Below are 25,602 nucleotides of genomic sequence, written 5' to 3'. Positions count from 1 at the left end.
AAGATGCTGGTTATTTACACACAGGAGTATATGCAAGTTTAGAAGCATGTAAATTTTTATATAGTCATATGCTTTGTTTTCAATTATTATTTGATAAATTCTCTACTATCATGGGTATTTAGAAATGGTAATACATTTAAATTATTTTATTTAACTGTTAGCCTCTAATAATGTCTATGTAATACAGATTACGAGTTTGGAGCCAGCTTCTGTGGCTCAGGAGAGAAGATTGTGGGTCTCTGCCCCTCACTGAGTTCAGTGACATCAGACTGAGCTCGAACTGGGCAGTAGTGGGAATTTTTACACCATGGAGATTGGCAAGTGCTGCACATCAGGGCTCTTGCCCTCCCCCCATGAAAACCGATTGTTAAACATTCAGCAGAACGCTAATGGTTCTAGGCCATCTCTGAGGACATCTTGATTATAAAAGGTTTTTAAAATATAATCAAAGACCTCTTAGAACATAGCACTCGTTCTAACAATAGCAGAGTTATAACCTTTTAAAACTTTTCTCATTTCTTCTTCTCCCTAGTGTTTTGGTTACTGTTTTTCAAGATGATGTGGGGGCAGAAGTTCCCATTGTTGGTTTTGTTTTTGGCAAATCTAGCTCTCACTTCTTGGGTTTATAAAGAAGCGTCTTCTTGTTTTTACTTTAATTACCCTGCAGGAGTCCTGTGTTACACTGTTTTCTTATAGTTCTTTGTGTCACCCTGAAGACAGGATTGCTTCCCTGTTGATGTGTGGGTTATTTGTGCAGAAGGAGTTAAGGAAAGCTAAATACACAGCCTGAGCAACGCTTACTCCCCTTGAAGTCAAGATGGCAGCTGCTTCCTCAGTCTGGGGCAATCATTATACTGCCCTGTCACGAGGCCCAGTGATGAACGGCATTTTAGTGGGCTGGGATTACCACCTGCTGTCTTCATCACAAACCAGCCAAAAGAACAGATTTCCTGCCATAATACATTATTTGTAAGTTTAAAGAACCAGAGGAAGATAGACAGGGAAATATTTTGTTGTAGAAGTGCCTAATGGTCTTAAATGAGGCGTCTTGTCTTCCTTCCTTTTCATCCCCTCCATTCCCCATTAATGGGTATTTATTTTTCCTTCCATAGGGGGTCAAGTGGTATATAGGATTATTTCAGTTTGGATTTTTTGGATATTTGTGATGATTCTTTGCATATGGAGATAAAAATCTAGCACATCACAGCTTTCTGTTATGGAATTGTGCAAAGTGATAATACATGCACGGGCATTTTGACATTTTTCTGGATTTGGGGTTTACTTTCTTATTCCGCAGTGTAAGGAAAAGGCACACTGAAGAGAGAAGAAGGTGGCACAGACAGTGGGGAGTCAGAGCTTTATTTTACAACTCAACTGATAATGGGGAAAAAAATGCCAGGGACACGGACATATTTAGGTGACATAGCATACTGCGTTGGGAACACAGGTCAGGAGCCAGACTGCCCAGCTTCGAGTCCTGACTCTGCCCCCTACCAGCTGTATGAAATTAGGCAGATTGCTTACTGGCCTGCATTTCAGTGTCTTCATCTAGATAGCAGGGATAAAAATAGTACTTACATCTGAAAGCACCTTGAGCAATTTTATGTAAACTCAAAGAGACCTCTCAGGTTGGACTGCCTGAGCTTGGATACAGACAGTGGCTTTGTGTGAATTAGGAAGACACGACTCTTCCCGCCAACAAGTTGCTGTGCTTTGAAAGAGAGAGCCCAGGCTGGCTCTAAACCTGAACTTGTCTCCTCAGCTGGGCACCCTTGTCCAGGACACAGCCTGCGTCATCAACCATGACAATGTGTCTACCACCCCAGGCAGCGGAGGCATAAATGAGTCCGTTATGGTTCCATAAAACATCCTGTTACTATTATCAAAATTTCAAGGTGGGCGGCTAAGGTGGAGGAGGGTTCAGAAATCCTGTGGATTTGTATAGGGCTATCTTAGAGAAGGGAAGTGAGTTGCTAGAAGCTGTTGGTTATTGGCAGAACTGTGGCTGCCACCCAGTTGTCTTGACTTCTGGCCTCCTACCAATGCTGAGTAGGTGTCGCTAGACAACTGTGTGATTCAAACAAAAGTACCATTGATAGAAGATGGGGGTGAGGGGCACTCTGGCCATTCCCAGTACCAAGTGTCTGCCTAGAGCTCTTCGCATGGCATACTCACAGACGATATGTCTTTTGTTTTCCAAAGCCAGACAGAACATTGGCTCCTTTGTGTGATATCCAAGTGTTTGTTTTAAAATATACTATGCAGAGGACATGTATAGATCTCAGTCACCATTTTAATAGTAGACTTAAGGACTATTACTATATGGAGGTGTCCTTCTGTTACATTAATGAAAAACCTTTGAAAAGTGGTATCTTCCCACTCCCAACTTTTCTGAGTAAAACCAAATAGAAAAGTGGGTTAGTTACTAAAGAGAAAAAGGAAAATAAGGTTGGGTCACAACCAATAGGTTGGCCTATATATTCCTAGTCCTTGCTTTAAAATCTTTTAAGTTGTAAAGTATAACACAGTTCTAGAAAACCACATGAAAAAAACATGGAGCGTAGTTAATTATTGAAGGTGGACAGTTTTGGAATCGCTGTGTCAAGAAGTAGATCCAGGGGCTCCTGGGTGGCTCGGTGAATTAAGCTTCTTCCTTTTGGCTCAGGTCATGATCCCAGGGTCCTGGAATCAAGTCCCACATCGGGCTCTCTGCTCTGCAGAGAGCCTGTTTCCTCCTCTCTCTCTCTGCCTGCCTCTTTGCCTACTTGTGATCTCTCTTTGTCAAATAAGTAAATAAATAAATATTAAAAAAAAAAAAAAAGAAGAAGAAGAAGTAGATCCAAATTCAGGAGGAGAATTCATCCCCTTGGAAACCCTTTCTGGGCCCCCTCCCAGGGAGAATTCCTTCCCTCCTCCTCTTGCTCTTTTCCGCTCCTTCCCTTTCCCTTCCTCCCTTCTTTTCTTTTCTTTTCTTTCTTTCTTCCTTTCTCTCATTTTATTTATTTGTTTGCAAGAGAGAGAGAATGAAGAGAGAGAGAGAGCACGAGAGGAAGAAGGTCAGAGGGAGAAGCAGACTTCCTGCTGAGCAGGGAGCCTGATGTAGGACTCAGTCCCAGGACTCCAGGATCATGACCTGAGCCAAGGCAGTCGCTCAACCAGCTCAGCCAACTGAGGCACCCAGGCGCCCGTCTGCGCATTGTTTTTTTTTTTTTTTTTTTTTCATGATATCAGACACATGAAAAAATGTTCATGAAAAAATGTACTCGTTTTCTTTTGACCACTTCCTTGCTTTTCTTCATAGTTGTGTTGCCCAAGTCATACTAACTTCTTAAAGGATAGGCTGTGTGATTATCCTATCTGTGTAATGAGCATTTCATCATTTTTAAAGTATAATCAACATGCAATGATATATTCATTTCAAGTGTACAGCATGGATTTGACATTTTTATACATTACTCATGGTGTGTGTGCTCATCACGAGAAGTGTGGTGACTGTCACCATACAACGTGATGACAGTATATCAAATATATTCCCTAGGCTGTGCTTTCATCTCCATGACTTACTCGGTTTGTAACTAGGAGTTTGTACCTTTTAATCCCCTTTATTTATCTATTTCACCCATCTCCCCTTCCCCCTCCCCTCCTGCACCAGCAACCATCAGTTTGTTCTCTGTATTTAATCGTCTGAGTTTTCCTTTGTTGTTTGTCTGTGGTTCCCTTGTTCTGTTTTTCATATTCCACATGTAAGTGAAATCATATGGTATTTGTCTTTCTGCGTCGGATTTCTTTCACTTAGCACAATACCTTCTAGGTCCATCCATATTGTTGCGAATGGCGAGCTCTCATTCTTTTTCACCACATTTTATTTTCATTTAGTAATCTAATAAGTTGTTGGGGTGAATTCTAGTACTTTTCTAACTTGACTTGGATGCCTTTTTAAATGCCATGTACTGGTGAAATACAACAGTTTCGTGGTTAGTTTGGATTCTTGGCTAAAAATTGTTCAGTTATTAGTATCCCCAGTGGTGAAATCGACCGGTTCTTCACACAGGCCTACAACTGTCACAGGACTGTGTGTACTTGGCAGAGCCTCCAGCTCCCGTTCTTTGCCCCAAATCAGGAAGCCAAGGGGCTTGACCTCCCTTTCCTTCCCGTCCTCATTGTTAATGTCACATTGATTTGATGGCTGGCGAGTGCCATTTGTGTGTCATGAGCAGGTGAGAGAGTGGATTGAATATAAGCGAAATGACCAGTAGTACACTGGTAAGTGACCGATAGTGAACTGTCATCGGTGAAAACAGATAAGAGAAGGGCTCCAGCAAAATGAATGAATGAATGAGAAGGCATTGGTCAGGTTGTTGACCAGAGTACTCTGCCGGCCCTGCTTAATGACTTTCAGTCCTAGCCCCAGACAACAGTTGATTATGAATATTTTGAAACATTGAAAGAAAGAAAGAAGGAAAGAAAGGAAGAAAGGAAGGGAGATAGATTAGTTCAAAGAAACCCATGTAAGCCACACCTAGTGTCAATAATTGCAAACATTTTCTGCATTTACTTCATACACACACACACACACACACACACACACACACACATACTTTAACACATACCCCAAGTGTTTTTCCAACCATTTCAAAATAAACTGCAGGTGACAGACCTCTTTCCTTCTAAATACTTAAGCGTGCGTCTCCAAGTTCTCCTTTGTGAGAACTTGCCGTTGTCAGTCTTAATAAAGCGAAGTGATGCCCGAGTATTATCACATGACCAGTATGTATCCAGATTTTTCCAGTTGTGCCCAAAATGTCTTTCATAAAGTTTCATTTAAACTAGGGTTTCTGTCAAGAACAAACAATGCAAGTGATTATCTCTTGAGTCCCTCATTTTATAAAAAGCAGCCCTTCCATTTTCTTCACGACATTGGCTTTTTGAAGGTCAATTTTCTTATAAAATGTGTCATAGTCTGGATTCGCACAGTTGTTTCCTCATGGTCTCATTTAACCCAGATGTGGCGGGGAGGCGGGTAGCACGCTAACTTCCCCATGTGGTTTTGTACCCAGCACCTACAAACCCAGATCCGTCTTTCGAGTGGCTAATGTGCTTCAACTAGACTCTTTTTCCTGCGCATCATTTCCAAGCAAAAATCGCAACCACCTGATTTAGACACTTAAGTTGTGGATTTTTGTTTGTTTGTTTGTTTTTCCTCCCTAGCCATAAGCGTGGGGGGAAAAGTTATGGAACTTCAAAGCAGTACTAAATATCTTACTAGACGGTGTCCACTTAGGATTGTAGCCTCTCACAACCTCATAAAACAGGCTCCTGCAACTGTCTCCTAAAGACATGGGAGGAGGCTCGGAGAGATGAAGCCCTCTGTCCCGTGTCCCGTAACTCCCGAGTTTCAGACCTGAAATTTGGACCCAGATTTGCCCAGTTGAGAGGTTCTATACTTCAGTGTGCTGAGGACCGGGTGACAGTTCCATACACTGATTTGCCAAAATTAGCCTGAACTGAAATATTTATTTAAGGGACGAAACATGATACCCAGGTAAAAATAACACCAAGATGACACACATAACCCAGAAGTACTTCACTAGCCCACTGTCCTTCTGGACTCTTCTCTCTCTTTGCTCTCAGATCAGTCAGTAACACTCGATGTTGTGTTAAATCTCACTTTGAGTGTTGTCTGTCTTCGCAGCTTCTGTTCCCTGTCTTCGTAAGGCCAGAACAACCTGAGGATGTGCCAACACCGTTCCTACTAACCCCACTCACATGCTCCCTGACTGACCCATTTTCTGTGCCTACAGAATGCAAGGGCTGGATCACAGGATTTAATGCTCCCAGGGTGCTTTTGAGCATTGCCTGGATTCTTAATTAGATCTTTTTTTTTTTTTTTTTCTTTTTTAGTGGAGTCTGTCAATCTGTGGCTATAAACAGCCGCCTTCTGGTTTTCTGATGACATGCTGAAAATATAAATGGATTCTGCAGATTGCATTTTATTATCCTCAATATTAAGCACTTAGGTCCCGTGCTGGAGAGGATCATGATCTGATCATGTTGATTAAATCTTCTCAGGCCTGGACTTCTGTGCTGTTTCTCTGCCAACCCAAACTGAATGGAGAGAAGAATCAATTGTTATTAAAGAGAGTGTAGTGATGCATGTGCCACAGGGAGACGTGGCTTCAGAAGGCAGTGCAGTGGGGCAGTGATGCCCGGTTTCTAGTCTCATCCTTGCTGATGGCCAGCTGCGTGACCTGGAGCAAGTCACTCAATGTGCAGGACATTATTTGTCCCATCTGTCGCTTAATGGGCAAGGCATTACTTGTTTCATCTGTGAAATGAAGGGTTTGTCACTATGGCTTGGACTTATTTTGGTATCATGAGAAGGGACACCGGATGGATCTATAGCGACATTGCCGGAGGCTGCGTGGGAAGTGGCTTGGCGAGGGGCCAGGTTGGGAGCAGAGAGAGCATGCCAATGGCTGTGGCTGTCATCTCGTGGAGAGGCAGGGGAGGCTCGGGCTAGGGTGGTAGTGCAGACACAGGGGGAAAAGAGCAGGTCTAGAATATATTTGGAGGGAGACACATTGATCTTCTCATTGCTTTTGGATCAGGGGACCCATGTCGCCAATTTCATTTTGATCTTGGTAAGAGTAAAACATGTATTAGGTAACCAAGTGGAGATGTCAAGAAAGAAGCTGGATATTTGATTTCTGGACTTCAGGGGAGAAGGATCAGTGCCAGAAATGACAATGTGTGTGAGTCAGCACAGGCAAGATAGAGATATGGAAAGGAAGGATATTCCAACTCATAATAACATCTGAGTTATTGTATGTGACATGTTTAAAGGCATGGGACTACCCAGGGGAGGTAGAGAAAGGCCAAAGGCAAAGTGAGGAAAGGGGAAAAGAACCATGTGGCATAGGTAGGCAGTGAGTGAGGTAGATGTACATAAGGCATTTACTGAATGAGGTAGAAGGAAAAGCAGAGAGTTTGGTCATGGGGAAACCTATAAGATGCAAGTGGTCCAAAGGTGGGGGGGGGCGGGGTGGTTGACTCTCATGCTGAAAGACCTTGATGCCCATCTTCTCAGCAGAGAAGATGTCTCAGTGGATTAGACAGTGTGGTGACATTAGAATTTAAGGGGAGAACCAGTAAAGCATGGCATCATCCAAGATGAGGCAGGAGAGACCTGTAAAGAGTATTGACAAGAGAGAAATTAATAATGGGATTTAATTCTAGTATTCTTGCCAGTGTCAACGATGAGATTTATTGAACTCTGGTCACTGATTCTTCATGCAAACCTTTGGAGTAGGTACAAGTATCATTTTGTAAGTGGGGAGGCTGAGGGTTGATTGAAGTTCACTAACCTAATTCTGATTTAGCTTGTGCTTGTGGAGCTCAGACTCAGACTCCTGGGTCTCAACTTAACCCTGTAAGAATTTTCAGGGAATTAAAAGTGGACAGCTTGGAGGCCCCTGAGCTATGATGATTAAGGGCAATGGGTTCTTGATGCTCATACAGGGAGTTTAGACCATGAAAGGAAGGAGAAAAACAGGATAGTTGAGGGGCTGGACTGAATCAGCGTTCTGAAGAAAAGAGGAAATGCATGCTACTGGCAGGGAGGTGAAGACTGCTGTGGGCCAAGGGATAGGGTAAGGACCCATGGGTGGGAACGGATGGCACCCAGAGCCTTGACAGAGAAAGTGTATTACTTCCTTTTGAAGAAAGGATGAAAAGATAGTGGTAGAAACCATATACAGAGGAATGTGTATGGGGTTGAGGGAAGTGGTCCCAAAGGTCTAGACCGACAGTTTGCATCACACTATAATTCCAAAAGCAAAATCATTGTACATCAAATGGGAATGATGGAGTCCTCGAGGAAGTAATTGAGAGCAACAAACAAAAGGTCACTTTGGGACTATCTCTTCAGGAACAAGGAATTAGTGGGGAGAGTGATTGCCAAAGAACTCTTTCCTTGCCCCCATCTTCTGGGGTGTCTTTTTTGTTTCAGGATCAAGGTCACCCCATAGCTCTGACACACCGATCCTTTACTTCTGGGCCCTGCCTGCCCACCCCGGCACACGGGCCCTCCCACCAGCTCCTTCTCCATCTGTCTCCGTGCTGGGCTCAGCCCTTAGAACCTTTCCTCTTTGCTCACAGCAACCTTTGTGCAGATCTTGGTGTCTGCCTGGAGTGCCTTATTTCATCTCCTTCCTTTGGGGAATCCCTCTTACCCTTCAGGACCAACTCAAATGTCAGCTCCTCAAAGGTTTTCCTTGACTGTTTTGGGCAGAGAAAGTTCATTCCTTTGCTCAGATGCTGCACAAAATTGTGCTTAGGAATAAGAACTTTTCAGTCACACTACCTGAGGTTCAATCCCCGCTCTACTGTTTGCTACTTTTGTGTCCTTGGGCACCTGACGGAACCTCTCTCTGTGCCTAGGTTTCCTTGACTTTACAGTGGAATAATAATAATAATAATAGGATCCACCTCATTAGGTTTTTATGAGGATCAAATGAAATAATGCTTGGCAAGCTTTGAGAACAGAAAGGACATATGGTAGTTCGTGTATGAATGTGGACTATTATCATGCAGCTGTTCCTTCAGTCATGCAATTTGTGTGAATTTCTCTTATAGATCTGTGTCCATATTTCTCTTCCAACACCTACTTTGCTCTTTGATCTTTCTTCCGGATTGTGGATCCTTACTGGATAGGGTACAGTTTTTATTATTTTGGTCTCACACACCTATTACATTGCCATGACATCGCCTGGCACGAAATGGGTATTCAGTAGATGATTGATTGGTTGATAGCTAATTCTAGCTCAGATGAGTATGATTTATGATTGTTTATGGAGAGTTTCCATAGAAACTTGATTTGATTTTTCTAGCAACCTCACAAAGGAGACAGAAATAGCAATGGATTCATTTCTCAGGAAATGTGAAAAATAAGAGCAATGCAGTTCTGCTTTATTTTACAGTTTAAGTGTAAAAATATGCAGAAATGTCCTTTTATTAAATAAGTCAAATATGATCAGAAGAGAAGGGAGTTTAATGAGCCACAAGTAATTCTTCAGTGAATTGTAAAGAGGTATTATTTTTTATTTGCTGTTTATAGGAGGAAATCACAACCTTCTGAAAGCATACCTTTTTTTCTTTGTTACTTCAACAAATATTTATTGAGTATCTACTGTGAGCCAAGTACTTTTCTAGGCACAGAGCATACAACAGGGAAGAAAACAAGTAAAGTTTCCCACTTTCACCTTACCGGGTGGAGTTGGGCAATAACAAAACAAAAATGTAATATGAAGCATACCTATTTTTGTACAATTTATTTATTTTTATTTTTTTAAGATTTTATTTATTTATGTGACACACAGAGAGAGATCACAAGTAGGCAGAGAGGCTCGCAGAGAGAGAGGCGGAAGCAGGCTCCCTGCTGAGCAGAGAGCCTGATGTGGGGACTCGATCCCAGGACCCTGAGATCATGACCTGAGCCGAAGGCAGAGGCTTTACCCACTGAGCCACTCAGGCGCCCTATTTTTGTACAATTTAGAGAAAATATCTGTGTCCTTTTTTAAAAAAGATTTTTATTTATCTATCTATTTGACACACAGAGATCACAAGCAGAGAGGCAGGCAGAAAGAGAGAGGGAGAAGCAGGCTCCCCGCTGAGCAGAGAGCCCGATGTGGGGCTCGATTCCAGGATGCTGGGATCATGACCTGAGCTGAAGGCAGAGGCCCAACCCACTGAGCCACCAAGGTGCCCCGAAAATATCCATGTCTTTTAAAAGCTAAGTTGAAATATATTAAATTCTGTATTGTTTTTTCAGTTTCTTGAATCCAGAGACCATCGTTTTGTCTGGCTATCCAATCTCTTCTTAAGATCATTATGATAGGGCTTCCAACATTTATTTCAAATTCTCTTCACACCTGCAGCTAGTGGTGGACAGTAGTTTGTCCACCAGATTGCTTTAAAAAAACAACAATAACAACAACTGAAGATTAATGAAAATAGTTCTGAAATAGTTTGTATAATTGACAATGAACAGGCTGAGAGAATGATTCTTGGCAGTCTTTGACTATTCATGGCAATTACTTAATAAAGTGGTAACAAAGTAATTAGCAAAGTGTAGCATTTTGATATATAATGTGTTACATTATAAACACATCATAAAAATGTGACCATGAAGTTGTGTGGATTTTCTTTTTATTAGACTGTTTTTTTTTTAAAGCCTTCATATTTCAGTTATTTGAATGGTTTAGAGCAGTGCCATTGACATGAACAGACTCAGAAACATAATTACCTTTTTAGTTCAGTGAGAAGGAAATCAAATACAGATGAGCTTACTTCATAATTACTTGCATAAAAATAGTGTGATGACACATTGTGATATCCTCTTGCTTCTGCTTTTGGTTTAATCACCAAAGTAGGTGAACGTGTTTCTTTTCCTTTAAAACTATCAGTGTTCTGGTAAGTTATCCATTCTTGAGTATTTTAATCTGATACTTAGAGCATGTCCCTGCATGATATTTTGGATAGTAATGGAAGTGAATTAATCCTGACCATAAAGCAAGGAAAGAAATCTGATATTGGGCTTTCCTGAAAGACACACAAGGCATAGTTGGTGACGTAGGTGCCACCTTAAGTACTTCTGAGGATCCCTTTGAATGGGGAGGTATGCGCAAGTTCATTATGGCCACTCTTGAAATCATGGTGGTGTCCAGTGGCTTGGTCCATGTGTTCTTATTTTTTTGTTTGTTCGTTTGTTGCTTGCTTGCTTGTTTTTCTGGTGAATGCCTTTAAGGAACAGTAGGAACTTTGACTTTTACTATGAGTTTGGGGAGTTTGGGGGGACTTCAAGTGGAGTAGTGGCATGAACTAACTTTATGAGATTGCCCTGGCTGCTCTTTTGAGACTAGAGGGAAGGGAGGCAAGGGTAGGCCAGTGAGGCCAGTTAAGAAACTTATCTAGCTATAATATGTTGGTGGCTTGGAGTAGTTGGTAGAGTAGAGGCAGTGAGAAGTGTTTGGAGTCTGGCTATTTTCTGAAAGATGTTGAGACAAGACATATAGAATCCTGATTTCAGTGGATGGCCCTCCTCTTCTGGCTCTGAACTGTTGGCTCCTTACTTTCTATGCTAGGTCAGGGCTTTGTAAAATTTACTTTGCATATGAATCACTTGGGGATATTTTTGGATGCTGGTTCTGGTTAAGTAGGTCTTGTAGAGGGTAGGAGGACTGATAATCTGTATTTCTAACATTAATTCCAAGTGAAGATGCTGCTGCTACTAGTCTAAAGACCTAACTCTTCCATGGCATGGTCCTTGTTGAATTTCTGGAGTCTGTTGAACTGTCAGCCTTCTTAACCAAGATCTGGACACCTCTGTACTAAATAACTTGGGCATGGAAGAAAGGACAGTGTTAGGGTCAGCAGAGAGCAGTAAGAAGACTATGTTGGGACCTAATGGACACAGGAACAGGGATGGAAGCAGAGGAAGAACAGAAGCAGAAATGAGCACCTTCCTTCATTTGTATGGTGCCTGTTCCCATCTCCAGTACTGGCAGTCTAGGAAGCTGAATTTAATCATACTGTACCTTGGAGGATATTAATTAGCGGGTTGACTTGGGACTGTTAAAATCTACTTGAAATTTTTTACTGGGTGTGCATTACATACAATATAATTTTAAATAGTACATGAATATTTTAAGGGTTCCTTGCATCTCTAATATTTTCTTATAATATCAATAGTCCTGTTACCTTCTGTTTATGGTATGAGTTTAGTTATCTGCTTTCCTCTGCAGTCTGTGAGCCTTCGGCATGCAGTGATCCTGTCTCATTTGTGTTTCTGTCTCTAGGCTCTGCCCATCATCATGGCTCAATAAATGGAGAGGGGCCTGGGTTATCTTGGCCAGAGATTCTATAATAGATGTAGGTAAACTCTCTTGGGTCTCAGTGTTAGCACCACTGGTGCTAGAACTTAATAATTTTTTTTTTTTTTAAGATTTTACTTATTTATTTGACAGAGATCAAAGTAGGCAGAGAGGCAGGCAGAGAGAGGAAGGGAAGCAGGCTCCCTGCTGAGCAGAGATCCCGATGTGGGGCTCAATCCCAGGTCCCTGGGATCATGACAGGAGCCGAAGGGAGAGGCTTTAACCCACTGAGCCACCTAGGCGCCCCTAGAACATAATAATTTTAACAAAATTATGAAGACCTGGGGGAAAATGTTCTCAGAATCTTCTAATCAGTTCCTGGTGAATAAAGGTTTTAGTGGTGCTTTGAGAATATAAATTAGGACTAGTATATTCAAGAAAGAAAATGCTAAATTGTTTAAAAAGTCTGCATTTAAAATCGCAGCTTTTTTAAAGGAGAACTTTCCTAATTTATTTTAGGAAAAAAGCTAGATTTTTGCAAACTGTAAATACGAACTACTTTTTATCCATTTTCTCACCTTCCCTTAAGTAAGAATGGGAGGATAGTAACAAAGAAGTATTTTTCTTTTCCCCCTTTTTCTTCCTTTCTCTTCCTTCCTTCCTTTCTTTCAGGAAAGCTTTAGGAAAATAGGGAGAATTTAAAGAAGAAAATAAAAATCACACCTGTTTCCCACCATGAAGAGATAATGTGTTGTCATGTTTTTTGCGTGTGTGTGTGTGTATGCATGTCTGCATGTGTGTATGTGTATATGTATCTGTCCATTTTTTAATATTTTTGTCTGCTTTTGTAGTCAGGGTAACTGAATTGGGAAGCATGCTTTTCTCTTCAATTGTCTGGAATAGTTTGTGTAGAACTGCAGTACTTCTTCCTTACATATTTATGTAATATACCAGATAAACTTTCTGGGACTGACATCTCCTTTTGGGAAAGTTATCTATTTTTTTGTTGAATGAACTTGTTGTGTCAAAAAATTTATCCAGTTCATCTAAGTTGGTAAATATACTGAGATGAATGTATTTATAATATCCCCTCTTATCCTTTTAATGTCTATAAAATCTGTGATGATGTCATGTCATCTCTGTCATTACTGATGTCTTTCTTTTTTGGCTAAAAACCAGAGGTTGTCTATTTTATTAGCTAAAGATTTATCAACCTGGCTAAATGTTTCCCAGTTTTATTGGTCTCAAGTAAATAGCTTTTGATTTCATTGATTTTTCTCTATCGCTTTTTGGTTTTCTATTTGGTTTTTTCAACTGATATAGTTTCCCCCTTTTTTTCTACTTAATTTGGGCTTAATTTGCTTAAGATAGAAGCAAAATTTATTGATTTGAGATCTCTTTTCTGATATAGGTGTTTTGTGCTATATGTTTCCCCAAAATACTGATTTTGTGTCTTTTCATCCATTTTTACATTGCCATATTCTTTCACTACAGAATATATTCTAATTTCTTTATATTTCTTCTTTGATTAGTGGGTTGTTTTTTACATTGTGTTACTTAGTTTAAAATTATTTGGAGATTTTTTTTCCCCTGAACTATTTCTATTGTTAATTTCTAATTTAATTCCATTGTGGTCAGATGGTATGCTTTTTTTGTGAATTGAATTCTTTTAAGTTTGTTGAACCTGGTTTATTAACCCAGAAACTGATCTATCTCAATACATGTTCATTGTGAACTTAAGAAGAAAAATATTTATTTTGCCCTTGTGAGGTGAAGTATTGTTGAAATGTAAGTTAAGTCAATTTAGTTGACAGGGTTGTTCAAGTCCTCCATATACTTACTGATTTTTTTTTTTTTTTGCTTGTTCTATAAGTTATGGGAGAGAGATAATATATTTCTGACTCTAGTTGTGAATTTGTCTATTTCTCCTTGTAGACTTATCTGTTTTGGCTTATGTGTTTTGAAGTTCTTATTAGATGTAAAAATGTTTAGGATTTTTTGGTCTTCCTGATGAGCTATACCCTTTGTCATTATGAAATGACTTTCTCTGTCCTTGGTATTATTCTTTGTTCTAAAAGTTTCTTTGTTTGGTATTAATATCCAGTTTCAAAAATTAACATTAGCATGTTATTATCTTATTCCTTTCTTCCATTTTTAACCTACTTCTATCTTTATATTTACAGTGCATTTCTCCTAGGTAGCACCTTGTTTGGTCTTGCTTTTTTTTTTCCATTATGACAATCTCTGTTTTTTAATTGGGGGTGTTTAGGCCATTTGTATTTAATGCACTTATAGATATAGTTAGTTTTAAGTCTACAGTATTGTTATTTACTTTTTATTTATTTATTTTATTTTTAAAAATTTATTTCATGTATTCTATATTCTCTTTTCCTCTTTTTTCTTTTTGCCTTTTTTAATTGTTAAGAGTATTTTTTTATGATTCCATTTTATCTCCTTTAACATTTTTATTTTGTTACTTTAGAGGTTGCTTTAAGGTTTGTTGTATGTGTATTTATCTGGCATACCATAGAAACTCAATATACTTATTGAATGAACCAATGAGTGCCCTGGTACCTAGGTCAAAGGGCTGCTGAGAGCCAGAGGCATCAAGAATGGTCATCAGTCCTGTGCTATTAGTCATTCTTTTCCAGATTTTGTCTTCCTCTTTCACACTAAGTTATTATGGATATTGGCTCTAATATTCCTGTCTTGATGTTTGTCTCTTGAGGTTAGGTGTCTGTACCTCCCTCCCTCTGCCCCCCTTAATGTTTTAACAAATAGATACTTTATCCTTAGGTGGAGCTTTCTACAGGATTTTTGGAAAGTGTGTGGGTTGAGTCTGTGACCTTGACCTATCATGGCCAAGCCCCAAAAGTAACATCCTTATCAGGAAGAACCAGATATTTTTTTGAGGTATTGGGTAGGAAAAAGCTTCAAAATAATGGCCTAAATTTAAGATTAGCTGATCTCAGCAAAGCTACACACGTAAAGGAAATTCAGATCTAACAGATTTTTCCCATTCTTGGAATGCCACCAGTTATTTGAAGGCTCTTAAATGTTAAAAATGAAATCACTGATCTTCCTGATTAAGAAAGAAAAATTTATGCTTTCTCTCTCTCTTCTTCTTCTTTTCAGCAAGTAACTGGCAGAAGTTTTGGTGATAAAGATTTTCGGACGGGGTTAGAAAATGGAATCCTTCTCTGCGAGTAAGTATATCCTATTATTCAATTGGTTTTAATCAAGAAAAATCATTAATGCCATTCAGTACATCTGTAAAAATTTGTATTTTGTTTTCAATTTATTCACTGTTTGATTCTGAAAATTTGAAACATCCCGGGGTAGGCAGTACACATAAGTAGGTGAGGGAGTTTTAGTGTACAGTAGGGAATGGTGGGGACTATGGCAATTTCTAATTAGATAAAGAAGAAGTACCTGGTGGCTGCTACTCCAACCAGCATTGGAGTACATTCCATACACTGTAGGAATCTAGACCCCAAGGGACAGGAAGGAAGTGGACTCAACCATATAAAAGTGTCAGCTCTTCTCCGCCCTTTTACCCAAAACAAAAGCAGTTGTACCAAGTGGAAGCAATGCATCTACGTACTTACAACATCTTAAAACATGACAGGTGATGTTCCTCACTGGGCTTGCTCCCCTGATGCATTTTGATTATATTCAATTTAAGCTCTTGGCAAACTTCCAACATGAATAATAACTGCACTGTTCAGTTTTTATGTGTTGAACTCAACTTTTATCGTAAGTACTGCTGTGGTGATGGAGACAAGAGCTTTCTGTGAAGTGGTTCTAGACACAAGATTAGCGAGAACCCTAACACCTATAGGGGGATGAACATATACTTTAAGATCTCAGGTTTTGAACTTAATAGGTTCTGTAATTTGGTACTGCTTTTTGTTCGGTGAAATGTACACACAGGAAATGCACAACTGCAAATATACACAGTCTGATGGGATTCGAGAACTGTGTACGTGCATGTAGCCTACACCCTGATTGAGAGAGGACAGCAAGCTCCCTCCTGTTTCTTCCCAGTTCATCTCCACCTCCTCCAGAAAAGCACTGTCCTCATTTCTATCACCATTACATTTATTTGCCTTTCATCTTGAACTTTATGTAAGTGAAATGACATAGAATGAACGCACTCTTATTTTGGCAACTTCCAGAATATTGTTTGGGACCCACTGGGGTAGTTGAAAGACTTTGGGTTTTGGAACCTGAGAACAAGAAACTCAAGTTTTAAATTATTTAACCTCCGTGAGTCTCGATTTTTCTCTCTAAAATGGTAATTAAAAAGGGATAACTTCTGCATTTCATAAACCATTTGTGAATTTCAACAGGATAATGTGGATGAGGTGCTTTTAAAATTTTTTTTAAATTTTTTTAAAAAAATAACATTTGTCCTAAAATGTTGGTTATTACACAGCACCTTTCAACACAGTTCACGCCCGCGCTTTTTTCCTGCTCCCGCTGTCCCTTCTTCTTCAAAGGGAAATTTACATGCCCTGCCTGCCACTTCTTTGCTTTCTTTCCTGTGAAGTCTCTTCTCTCTTCTCATACTTCCTTCACTGCCTCATTTCCCTTTATTCCGTCTAAATGAGAGCTCATCTCTTAGATAAACCATAATTAGTTTAGCATCTCACCAGAGACAAACGCGGGCAGACTCCTGACACTTCCCCTGTGTTCTGACACCTGCTTCTGCAATGAGTCTGGGCTGAGCCTTCTCCTGATGTTAACAGAGTAGCCATAGTCTGATCTAATGTATGTGTACTGTGCTCTCTTAACCTTGTTGAAGTGGGTCTTTGGTACCGATTTTTGCATACGAACATGGGCTCCAAAGATTCTGGTAGGCGTTCACCTCCCCACTATTCTCCCATGAATAACTCTGTCAGGGAGTAGTATAGCCTGCCAGACTGGATGGAGCAGGTTCATCTGAAGATGGGGCTCTGGGTCTGGAGACTTTTGCATGCATAGGACTTGCTTTTTGGGATACCTGGGGTGGGGGTGCTCAGTCACTTTAGCTGTCTGTCTTCAGCTCAGGTCATGATCCCAAGGTCCTGGGATCAAGCCCCCACATTGGGCTCCCTGCTCAGCGGGGAGTCTACTTCTCCCTCTTGCTCTGCCCCTGGGTCTGGAGACTTTTGCATGCATAGGACTTGCTTTTTGGGGTACCTGGGGGGGTGCTCAGTCACTTTAGCATCTGCCTTCAGCTCAGGTCATGATCCCAGGTCCTGGGATCAAGCCCCCACATTGGGCTCCCTGCTCAGCGGGGAGTCTACTTCTCCCTCTTGCTCTGCCCCTGGGTCTGGAGACTTTTGCATGCATAGGACTTGCTTTTTGGGGTACCTGGGGGGGCTCAGTCACTTTAGCATCTGCCTTCAGCTCAGGTCATGATCCCAAGTTCCTGGGATCGAGCCCCCACATTGGGCTCCCTGCTCAGCGGGGAGTCTACTTCTCCCTCTCGCTCTGCCCCACCCCCTGCTTGTGTGTGCTCCTTCTCTCAAATAAATAAATAAAATCTTAAAAAAGAAAGAACTTGCCTCTTACCTAGATGAAGAGGTTGAGTTAGAGGACAGATTCTGTCATGTGAGCCTTGGCATTCCTTGGTGGCCTTTTATAAACACGTTAATGAATGTTAAGGTTGTTTAGGGGTGCAGGGGTGGGGCTTGGGTCTAGGCCATGGTTAAGAAATATTATGGTTAGACAAGAGGGAGGCACAGATTATAGCCAGGGGCCTCTTGAAATAAATAAAGGGTTTGGACTGCCGACAGCCAAGAGTGAAGTGGAGGGAACTGGCCAACGCAGAGGCTTGGACAAGTGTTACTGAATGAGTACGTGGGCCAAAACTCAGGATAAGTGAGTTATTGTCTACGTCTTCTCCTCGCAGAGGATTAGACTCACTGGTGTAGTTGACGGAGTCTGAGGACCAGGGAGGGTCAAGTTCTGGCTTCCCTGTGGGGCTCCAGCTGGCTGCCCCGCAATGAGTTTGCTGAGGTGAAATGAACTGCGTCGGCGGCCTGAGGCAAGGAGAGCCACGGCCTGAGCCTCCACCAGAGCCTTTGAGGGAAAGCTGGGTCAGCAGCTGGAGAAACCAGATACAAACACGTTTCTAAGTCCAGGAGCCCCAGAGCAATGAGAAGCAAAGGCATGGGCCAGGAGCTGGATACCCTGAAGGCTGAGGAGCAATGGAGGAGGAAGATTTTCCCGTCCTCTCTGGTCAGGGCAGAGAGGTGGGACAAGGTTTTATCCGAGCTGAAGCTTGTGGGGGCTGCTGCAGCCTGAGGTTAGCAGGTGTCTTTCCTGGGACTTGGATCCAAAGACCATTCTGGCAACGAGGAGAATGTTCTCGTTGTTCATCGTTCTAGGGGTGGAGTTGGCTGATGGCAGGGGCCCCCAAAAGGCAGGAAACTCAGTTTGGAGCTTCCCAGATGGTAGATCCATACAGGTTTGAGACACCTGTGTTTGGAGAGTAGATGAGAATGGGGAAGGCTGTGCCTTTCTCTAGAGCCAGAGGGAATTTTGGGGATGCTGGTGATTCAGGGCCTCTAACTCAAAAACCTCCCGCCATGGAGCAGCACTTAACAATGTAAGAACTCCCTGCAATTTCAAATCTTGGAAAGTAGCAATTTGGCTCTTCTGAGACTGAGGCTTTCGTAACAGACAGCCCTCTTTTGGGAAATTGTTAGGGCTTTTCAACTTTGTATTATTCCAAACAGAAGCCCAGTTGGTGTCTTGTAATCGTGTATGACTCCAGCTGAAGAAGCCACGGACGGCCTCAGTGAACGATTCCTTTTGTTCCACAGACTCTCATCTTGTTGTCTGAGTTTGATCGGCTCTAAGGGTTGGTTGCAGCTGGAGAGACATCGTGTGCTCTGTTCACGAAACATTTCCCGAGTTGTTCATGAGTGCGAAAAAATTCATAGTTCTTGTCAAACAGAGGACGTCCTTCTGGGCCCTGGATCCGATTTTTTTTCTTGCCAAACTTTTGTGTGGCCTCTAAGGACTATCCTCATACCCGTTTTACAGAGGAATTAAATGGGACATAGGGGGAAATTAAGTGGGGGCACAGAGGACTGCCCAAGATTATGCAGGTAAGAAAGATTGACATGCAGAAGTCTGATTTCTTATCTTTTGCTCTTCATAACTGCCCTGTGCCCACAACTGTGATTTTAATGGCAGAGAAAAGTGAGAGCTTTGGGGTTGGGGATGTTGGCCTGGGATCGGTGCCAGAAAACGTCAAATGTGGGGAGGAGGGCAGTACAGAGGACAGCCACTGGGTCTTGATGGGACAGAACATAAAGAAAGACCACATGGGCTTGGTGGTCTTGGGATGGAAGCATCAAGGGCCTGATGGTCCTTTTATTGTTCTTTTCTTTTTTTTTCCCCCTTTTCTTTTCTTTTTTAAAGATTATTTTAGAGAGAGAGAGAGAGAGAGAGAGAGCATGAGTTGTGGGGGAGGGACAGAGGGAGAGGAGAGAGAATCTCCAGCAGACTCCCCACTGACTGTGGAGCCCGACGTGGGGCTTGGTTCCCGGACCCCCTGAGATCATGACCTGAGCAGAAATCAAAGTCGGATGCTTAACGGACTGAGCCATCCTGGCGGCCCTGCTGGTCCTTCTTAAGATAAAAAGGCGAGTCCAGGAAGAGTGAATGCACGAGAGAGCTGAGACGCTAAGGAGGCTGTAGTCAGGGGAGAAGGTCGGCGCTCCAGTTTTGTGTGGTAGAGCCATCCGACGAGGCGAGAGAAAGGAGAGGGCCGCGTGTGTACCGAAGGCTACAGAGACAAGGGAGCCCCTAAGGTGGGAACTGAGTCGCTTCAGAGTCTTCGTGGGAGTTCTTGAACTCTGCCCGGGGAGTGCAGTACCCGTGGCTTTGCAGGGCTCCCCCCGTGTGCCGTGAGACTCACTCGTGAATGTGTAACTTACCGCGATAGCAGGTACAGACGAGAGACCGCACGTGCCAAGGAGAATTCCAGGAGATGTGTTTTTGCTATCATCGTTTCTCTCTTCCTCGGTGGTTTTTGCCAGGCATCTATACTTGAGGTTTGGAGGTCAAACGCTCCAATGATGGGAGTCTTTGGCAAAGCGGTCCATAAAATGAGGTCAAAATGTGACTGGGCTGCAAATGTGTGACAAGAGTCATGCTGTTAGAAATGTTAAGCAAATACTGCAGACATCCTGGCAGACTCCAGGGTTTAAAAGGAAGGCTGCAAACAACCGTTCCCTAAGGAACACCCTCCCCGGACAGAGTCGCCGATGACCGTCACTCCTTCCCAGCACCCAGAGCAGACGGTTTTAAAATAAATCCAGAAAGGAAAGTTTCTGACTTGTTTTCCTGACTCTGACTTTATTATTTAGAGAGAACTGTATGGAATTCTGTCTATACCAGGGGTTGGCAACAGGCTTGGCCTGTTTTTGTCCTGGCTTTCTTTTCTTGTTTAGGATGGTTTTTACATTTTAAGAGGGTTGGAAATGACACAAAACAAGACTTTGTATGTGACTCCAAGAGCTTGGAATGTTTACTGTCTGGTCCTTTACAGAAAACGTTTGCCAGCCCATAAGGACTACGGGATGAATTTTGGATGTAATTGTTTACCCTGGTAAAGTTAAGTAATTGACTCTGGGCAGTGCAGAAATGGGAAAATAAAATAACTTTTTAGGAAAGGTTTTCCCAGGACTTTTTGTAAGGTCCCCCTCCACTCAACTTTTTATTTTGAAAAATTTCAAACTTACAGAAAAGTGAGAAGAATAATACAAGGATTCCACATATACTTTAACTGCAACTAGAAGTAAAATGATTCAGGAAGAAAGAGGGCTTTGCAGAAAGGGATAAAGTGAGAGTGACAAAATGATCACAACTTCGACCCTTGCACAACACGGTTTGAACTGTGCGGGTCCATTTACATTTGGAACTTTTCCATAAATACAGTCCAGTACTGCAAATGTATTTTCTTTCCTTATGATTTTCTTAATAGTTTCTTTTCCCAAGCTGACTTTATGGTAGGAATACAGCATAGAACACATACAGCATACCGAATATATATTGACTGTTGATGTTCATCAGTAAGGCTTCTGAGCAACAATAGGCTAAAAATTGGTAACTTTTGGAGGAATCAGACGTTCTAGGTGGATTTTCAACTGTGCAGGGGGTCAGCGCCCCCCACCCCCCGCCGCCCCAGTGGTTGTTCAAGATGCCGTCACTTCTTAATGGGATCTTGTTATAGGGTGTGTGCTCTGCTGTCCCCTCCCTTCCCTTCCGTGGTTTGATTTCTCATCCTCCCCCACCCTCTTTACTTGCCTTTTTGTTACCGTCCAAAGATAGACACCAGTTCCTATGGTTTTATGAGCAAGCACAGTGGAAAGCGAGTGGATTGGGAAAACACTGAGGTTGAATCCTGTGAAATTGTGTAACTAGACGAAAAACGGTCGGAAAATGTGGTTTCATGAGGTTCAACCTTGTTAACTTACGTTGCTGGTGTGTGTCCATGTGTCCTGACGCCACTTACCTGGCCTCCTGGAGCCCCAGTTCCGGGAGCTATGACAAGCAGTAGAATTAGTACCTGATTAAGAGGGTTGACGTGAGGATTAAATGAATTGATAATATGGCTACATCTCTTTGTTCAGTGCTTGGAACGTAGCAGGCCCTTAATTGTTAACTGCTGTCCCTTAGTGTGTGAACGGGGGAAGTCACTACCTCCTCGGGTTCCTGGGAGCTTCCGGTAAGAGAGAACTGCAGAGTGCTCGCCACTGTCTGGGGCTGGCTTGGCTCTCCGGACCCCTAGCTGTTCTCATTATGCTTGTTGGAAACAGGCCCGAAGTCAATTATGAATATGACATAGTCAATGCAACTTCGTGTCACTGCGCACCCATCAGCTCTTTGTCCAGGGGCTGCCAACAAGCCGTGGGACGAATGCACTGGGATTTTCCTTCCCAGCTTGTCTTGCCGAGCCTGTGATCAAAAACTGGGCAAGAAAGTTTGGGACCTTTACAAACCTGATCATCTGTGAATAATGAGCTTTGGCTGGCAGGGCTTGAGACCCAGAGTGACTGTTTTGAAAACAGTAACCTTGACCTCTGTGGTGATGTCATTTCCTCCTACTCTCCACAGTCTGTCATGGTTTCTTTCTCTGGGAAGCTGTTCCAGAACCTTCTGGGCAGGGTTGGTAGGTTCCTGTCTGGCTTCCAAGTACCTGTACCACCTCCGAGCTAGCACGTATCCCGGTCTACTTCCGGAACCAGAGCGAAGGCTTCCTGATCTTGGTCCCTTCTGTTTATCTGTAGTTTGACTTCACTGGACGCCGGTCAGACACATAACACCTCTCTTACGGGCACTTCCTGAATACAGTGAGTCCAGTACTGGGATTGCTCCCTAGGCTCCCTAATCATCAGTGACCTTAACTTTCTCCCAGTCTTAGCTGTCATTGTCAGTATTATGCCCTGTCTCTGTCCCGTCGCCTCTTCTCCCTTCCTGTCCCCTCCCTGCCTGTCGTCTTCTTTCTCCCCTTTTTCCTCTTTCCTCCTCTGACGCAGTTCAGAGTCACACACACACACACACACACACACACACACAATTTTACATAAAGAACAGACCCATCCTTGAAGACTAAAGATGAAAGCATAGATGTACCTACTTTCTTTAAGTAAAAGATTCTCCACTCCAGCTCCATCTTCTTTGGAATTAATAGAGGTTGAACTTCTGGGTTTTTATTCTGCAGACACGTTTTTCTTGGAATGTAAAGTCTGAGCATGTCCGTTTGCAAGTGACTGACCAATAGAGAATGTCCTAGTGGATTTTTGTCTCAGTTCTTACGCTGGTGAAATAATTTTCTGAAGATAAGAAATCTGTTGGCAAACATGTGTTTATATCATTGCTGATGAATGAGCTGCTTATTCTAAGAAGGGAGGCTTGTCCTGGATTCTTGTCCTGATTTCAGCATGAGATGCAGCATGCCACAGATGTGTACTAGCCTTCTAGGACGGGCTGGCAGTTGATGGTGTGGCTTTGTGTAGAGACATTTTGTCATGTGGAGGATTTGTCATGCAGCCTCAAAGTAGGAATTGAGGGCCATAAAAAGGGAATGGAAGGCTTGATCCCTGCTCTTCAGGAGTTTTATAATGCTCTTGGGGCTTGAACATATGTACAAAACGGTGTGTGAGTAGCAGTATAAAACATTGTGTGAGTAAATGCAAGTGACTGAGATTTAATTGCCAAGATTTACTAAGAAGTAAAACAAAGGGAGATTGTTACAGTTTGGGAACACTGGGGAGATGTTACATCAATTGAATTTTACTTGAGTTGAGAATAGGCTGAGGGAAAGAGAAGGGCATCCTTCACAGAGACAAGAGCAGAAGGCAAGGTTTGAAGTTTGAAGGTTTGAGGGAATAGGCCGTGTTTGGCATACACAGAAGAGATCTGCTCTGATAGCGGTGGGGGCGGGGGGAGGGGGGAGAAGGTGGCTTCTCTTCGTTCAACTAAGCTTTTCCAGAACCCACTTTCAAGTATGGTAAGTTACTAGAAAGCCTAGTACACTATGCAGTAAAACCATCTAACAGGGGCGCCCAGCTCAGATCTGGAATCTAAATCCTGACTCTATACGGGATATAAATCTCAGGTTCTCTTGTGGAAAAGACATTAAGATAGAGACCTGAGTGACAAGTAGAGATTAGTCAGGAAAGAGGGAAGGGGGATGGAAGTAAGGGAGGAAGCATATCTAGACTGGAAGGATGATATGTCTGAGGTCCCTAAGACGGAAGCTCGGTGCATTGAAGGAATTACAAGGGGACTCATGGTCAAAGGAGAGGGGTTGAAGGTGTGAGATGAGCGTGGATGGAGAGGAGGAGGAGGCAGGGGCAAGATTGCTCAGGGCCTTGGAAGTCATGGAAAGATTTTTGGGTTTGACCTCCAGAGCAATAGAAGTAAGAAGAATTCTGAAGAAATATGTAGGACTTGGTAGGGTAGAGGATATTGATAAGTGAAAGAAAGGGCTACAAAATAACTTCAGTGCTTCTGTTGTTGATGGCTAGCAGAGTCAGGTTTCTGGTGCACACAGAAGAGGAGCCTCTACTTGTTGGGACAGGTCATAATTTCAGTTTGGGCAGGGTGAGTTTGGAAAATAGCCCACCCAGGGGCCATCCTATAGACTGCTAGGGACAGAGTCTGGGGCTTAGAGGTGAGGCAGTAGATTTAGCTTTTTCAAATATGAATTGCCAGCCATTATTGGACATCAAGGCCAAGCTGTGATAGATGACAGAGTCTCTGAGGAAAAGAGCACATCAAGGAAGAACAGCAGAGCATGGTCTCAGTTTGAGGAAGCCTCCCCACTGGGTCAGGGGTAAGAGAAATAGAAGCTCACAAAGGGGTATCAGATGAGAGGAAACCCAAGGAAATGTGGTGCCTTGGAAACTAAGGGCACTAAGAAGACTTAAGAAGCTGGTGGTCACCTATAGGACATGGCCCTAGGAGAGTTCAGCTCACACAAGGCTTCAGAAAAGGCCTGCCTCACTGGTAGTGGAAGGCACTGGAGAGCTTTTTCAATTAATAGTCATCTCTGGGAAAGGCCAGACCACCAGTCATGATTCAACCAAATTGTTGTGAGTCTGGCTCATTCTGTTGCATTGTTTCAACGGGCTCTTGGTAAAGACCTTATCTAATGTCAGCTGCACACGCAGTATTTTCCTCAACTATTAAAAAAGAAAAGGGATTAGTCTGGACCAATGGCTCCTTTGTAGAGTGACCGTGTAGTTTGTCAGTCAGTCAAGATAGTTTTGAGAGTGAAAGGGGTTTTTTAAACCAGCTGCGACACTAAAACAACAAGTGAAATCTAGACGGTCCTCAGCAAACGGGGATGTATGGTCCACCCAGTTGCTGGCAACCTCAGACTGCTGCCTTCTAATCACCACTGTTTTGTTCAGTATCTACAAACCCCTCCCTTACTTAATCCTCACCGTGACCCTGGTAGGTGAGCAGCCTGGGTCATCTCTTCCCACCTTCCTTTGTAAGGACCAGATGGAGACGGGGCTGGTAGAGCACAGTGTGTCTTCGAACTCTTTGTCTGGAGCTCTTTCTCTAACCCAGACACTCACTTGAATCTCAGCAAACTTGGGTCCTTTCGCCCTTACTGATTTTGGCCTTAGCAGGCTGGTAAGAATTTGATAGGCCTTCTGTGTAGGGTTCTCCTTTGTCTTTCGGCCATATCACAGTTGGCTTCACAGACTTGGCTCGTCTCCCGCTCTTTGGCACCAAGTCTCATTAAGCTTTTAAGTTCAAGTAAGGACATTTCAACCCACTCTTTTTTTTTTTTTTTTTTTTTTTTTTTTTAAGTTCTCCAGTGAAAAGCTGCTCCTTTTTGTTCGAACAATTGGCCTGGCTTAGGTGGGAACTTGGGCAAGGACTGAGTTGTCCCAAGAGCCTTCTGTTAGGAAAGATGAAAACAAATGCAGAACATGGAGGAAGAATTTGTAGGATTCAAGAAGTGCAGAATGGACTCCCAGTGTTGTCTTTTTTTCTTCTTGAATTCTCATCAAATAGACAGCCCTTGGTGTTCCTACTCAAAAGGGAGACTCAGCACAGTGTGCATGGGGAGTGTTACTATCCCCATTCAAACTGTTTCCTGGGTGGGTGCAGGGGTCTTGTGTGCATTTGAAACATTCTCAAGGTTATCCATCTTGGCAAATATTTTGTCCCTGAAAAAATTATATAATCCTGGTCATAACATCTTTTT

At 42.5% G+C, this 25,602-nt stretch overlaps 1 protein-coding gene and 1 long non-coding RNA gene across 15 annotated transcripts in view; one reads left to right on the top strand and one right to left on the bottom strand.

Moving 5' to 3' along the window:
• LIMCH1 (LIM and calponin homology domains 1) overlaps positions 1–25,602 on the top strand; it is a 327,317-nt gene that overhangs the window by 118,224 nt on the left and 183,491 nt on the right. For all 14 annotated transcript variants that reach the window (XM_059162648.1, XM_059162610.1, XM_059162639.1 and 11 more), the window contains exon 2: positions 15,006–15,076. In XM_059162648.1, the coding sequence (XP_059018631.1) occupies positions 15,006–15,076 (71 nt within the window). The remainder of the gene's footprint in view (positions 1–15,005; positions 15,077–25,602) is intronic.
• On the bottom strand, positions 1,077–22,718 carry LOC131824614 (uncharacterized). Its single transcript, XR_009350913.1, has 4 exons — positions 22,513–22,718; positions 19,808–20,000; positions 4,658–4,835; positions 1,077–2,774 (listed from the first exon to the last, which is right to left on the bottom strand). It is a non-coding gene; the product is annotated as an uncharacterized LOC131824614 (long non-coding RNA).

This window comes from Mustela lutreola, chromosome 1 (genome assembly GCF_030435805.1).
Source record: "Mustela lutreola isolate mMusLut2 chromosome 1, mMusLut2.pri, whole genome shotgun sequence".
Taxonomy (NCBI): Eukaryota; Metazoa; Chordata; class Mammalia; order Carnivora; family Mustelidae; genus Mustela; species Mustela lutreola.
The sequence above is the reverse complement of the archived record's forward strand: the minus strand, read 5'-3'. Positions and strand labels throughout refer to the sequence as shown.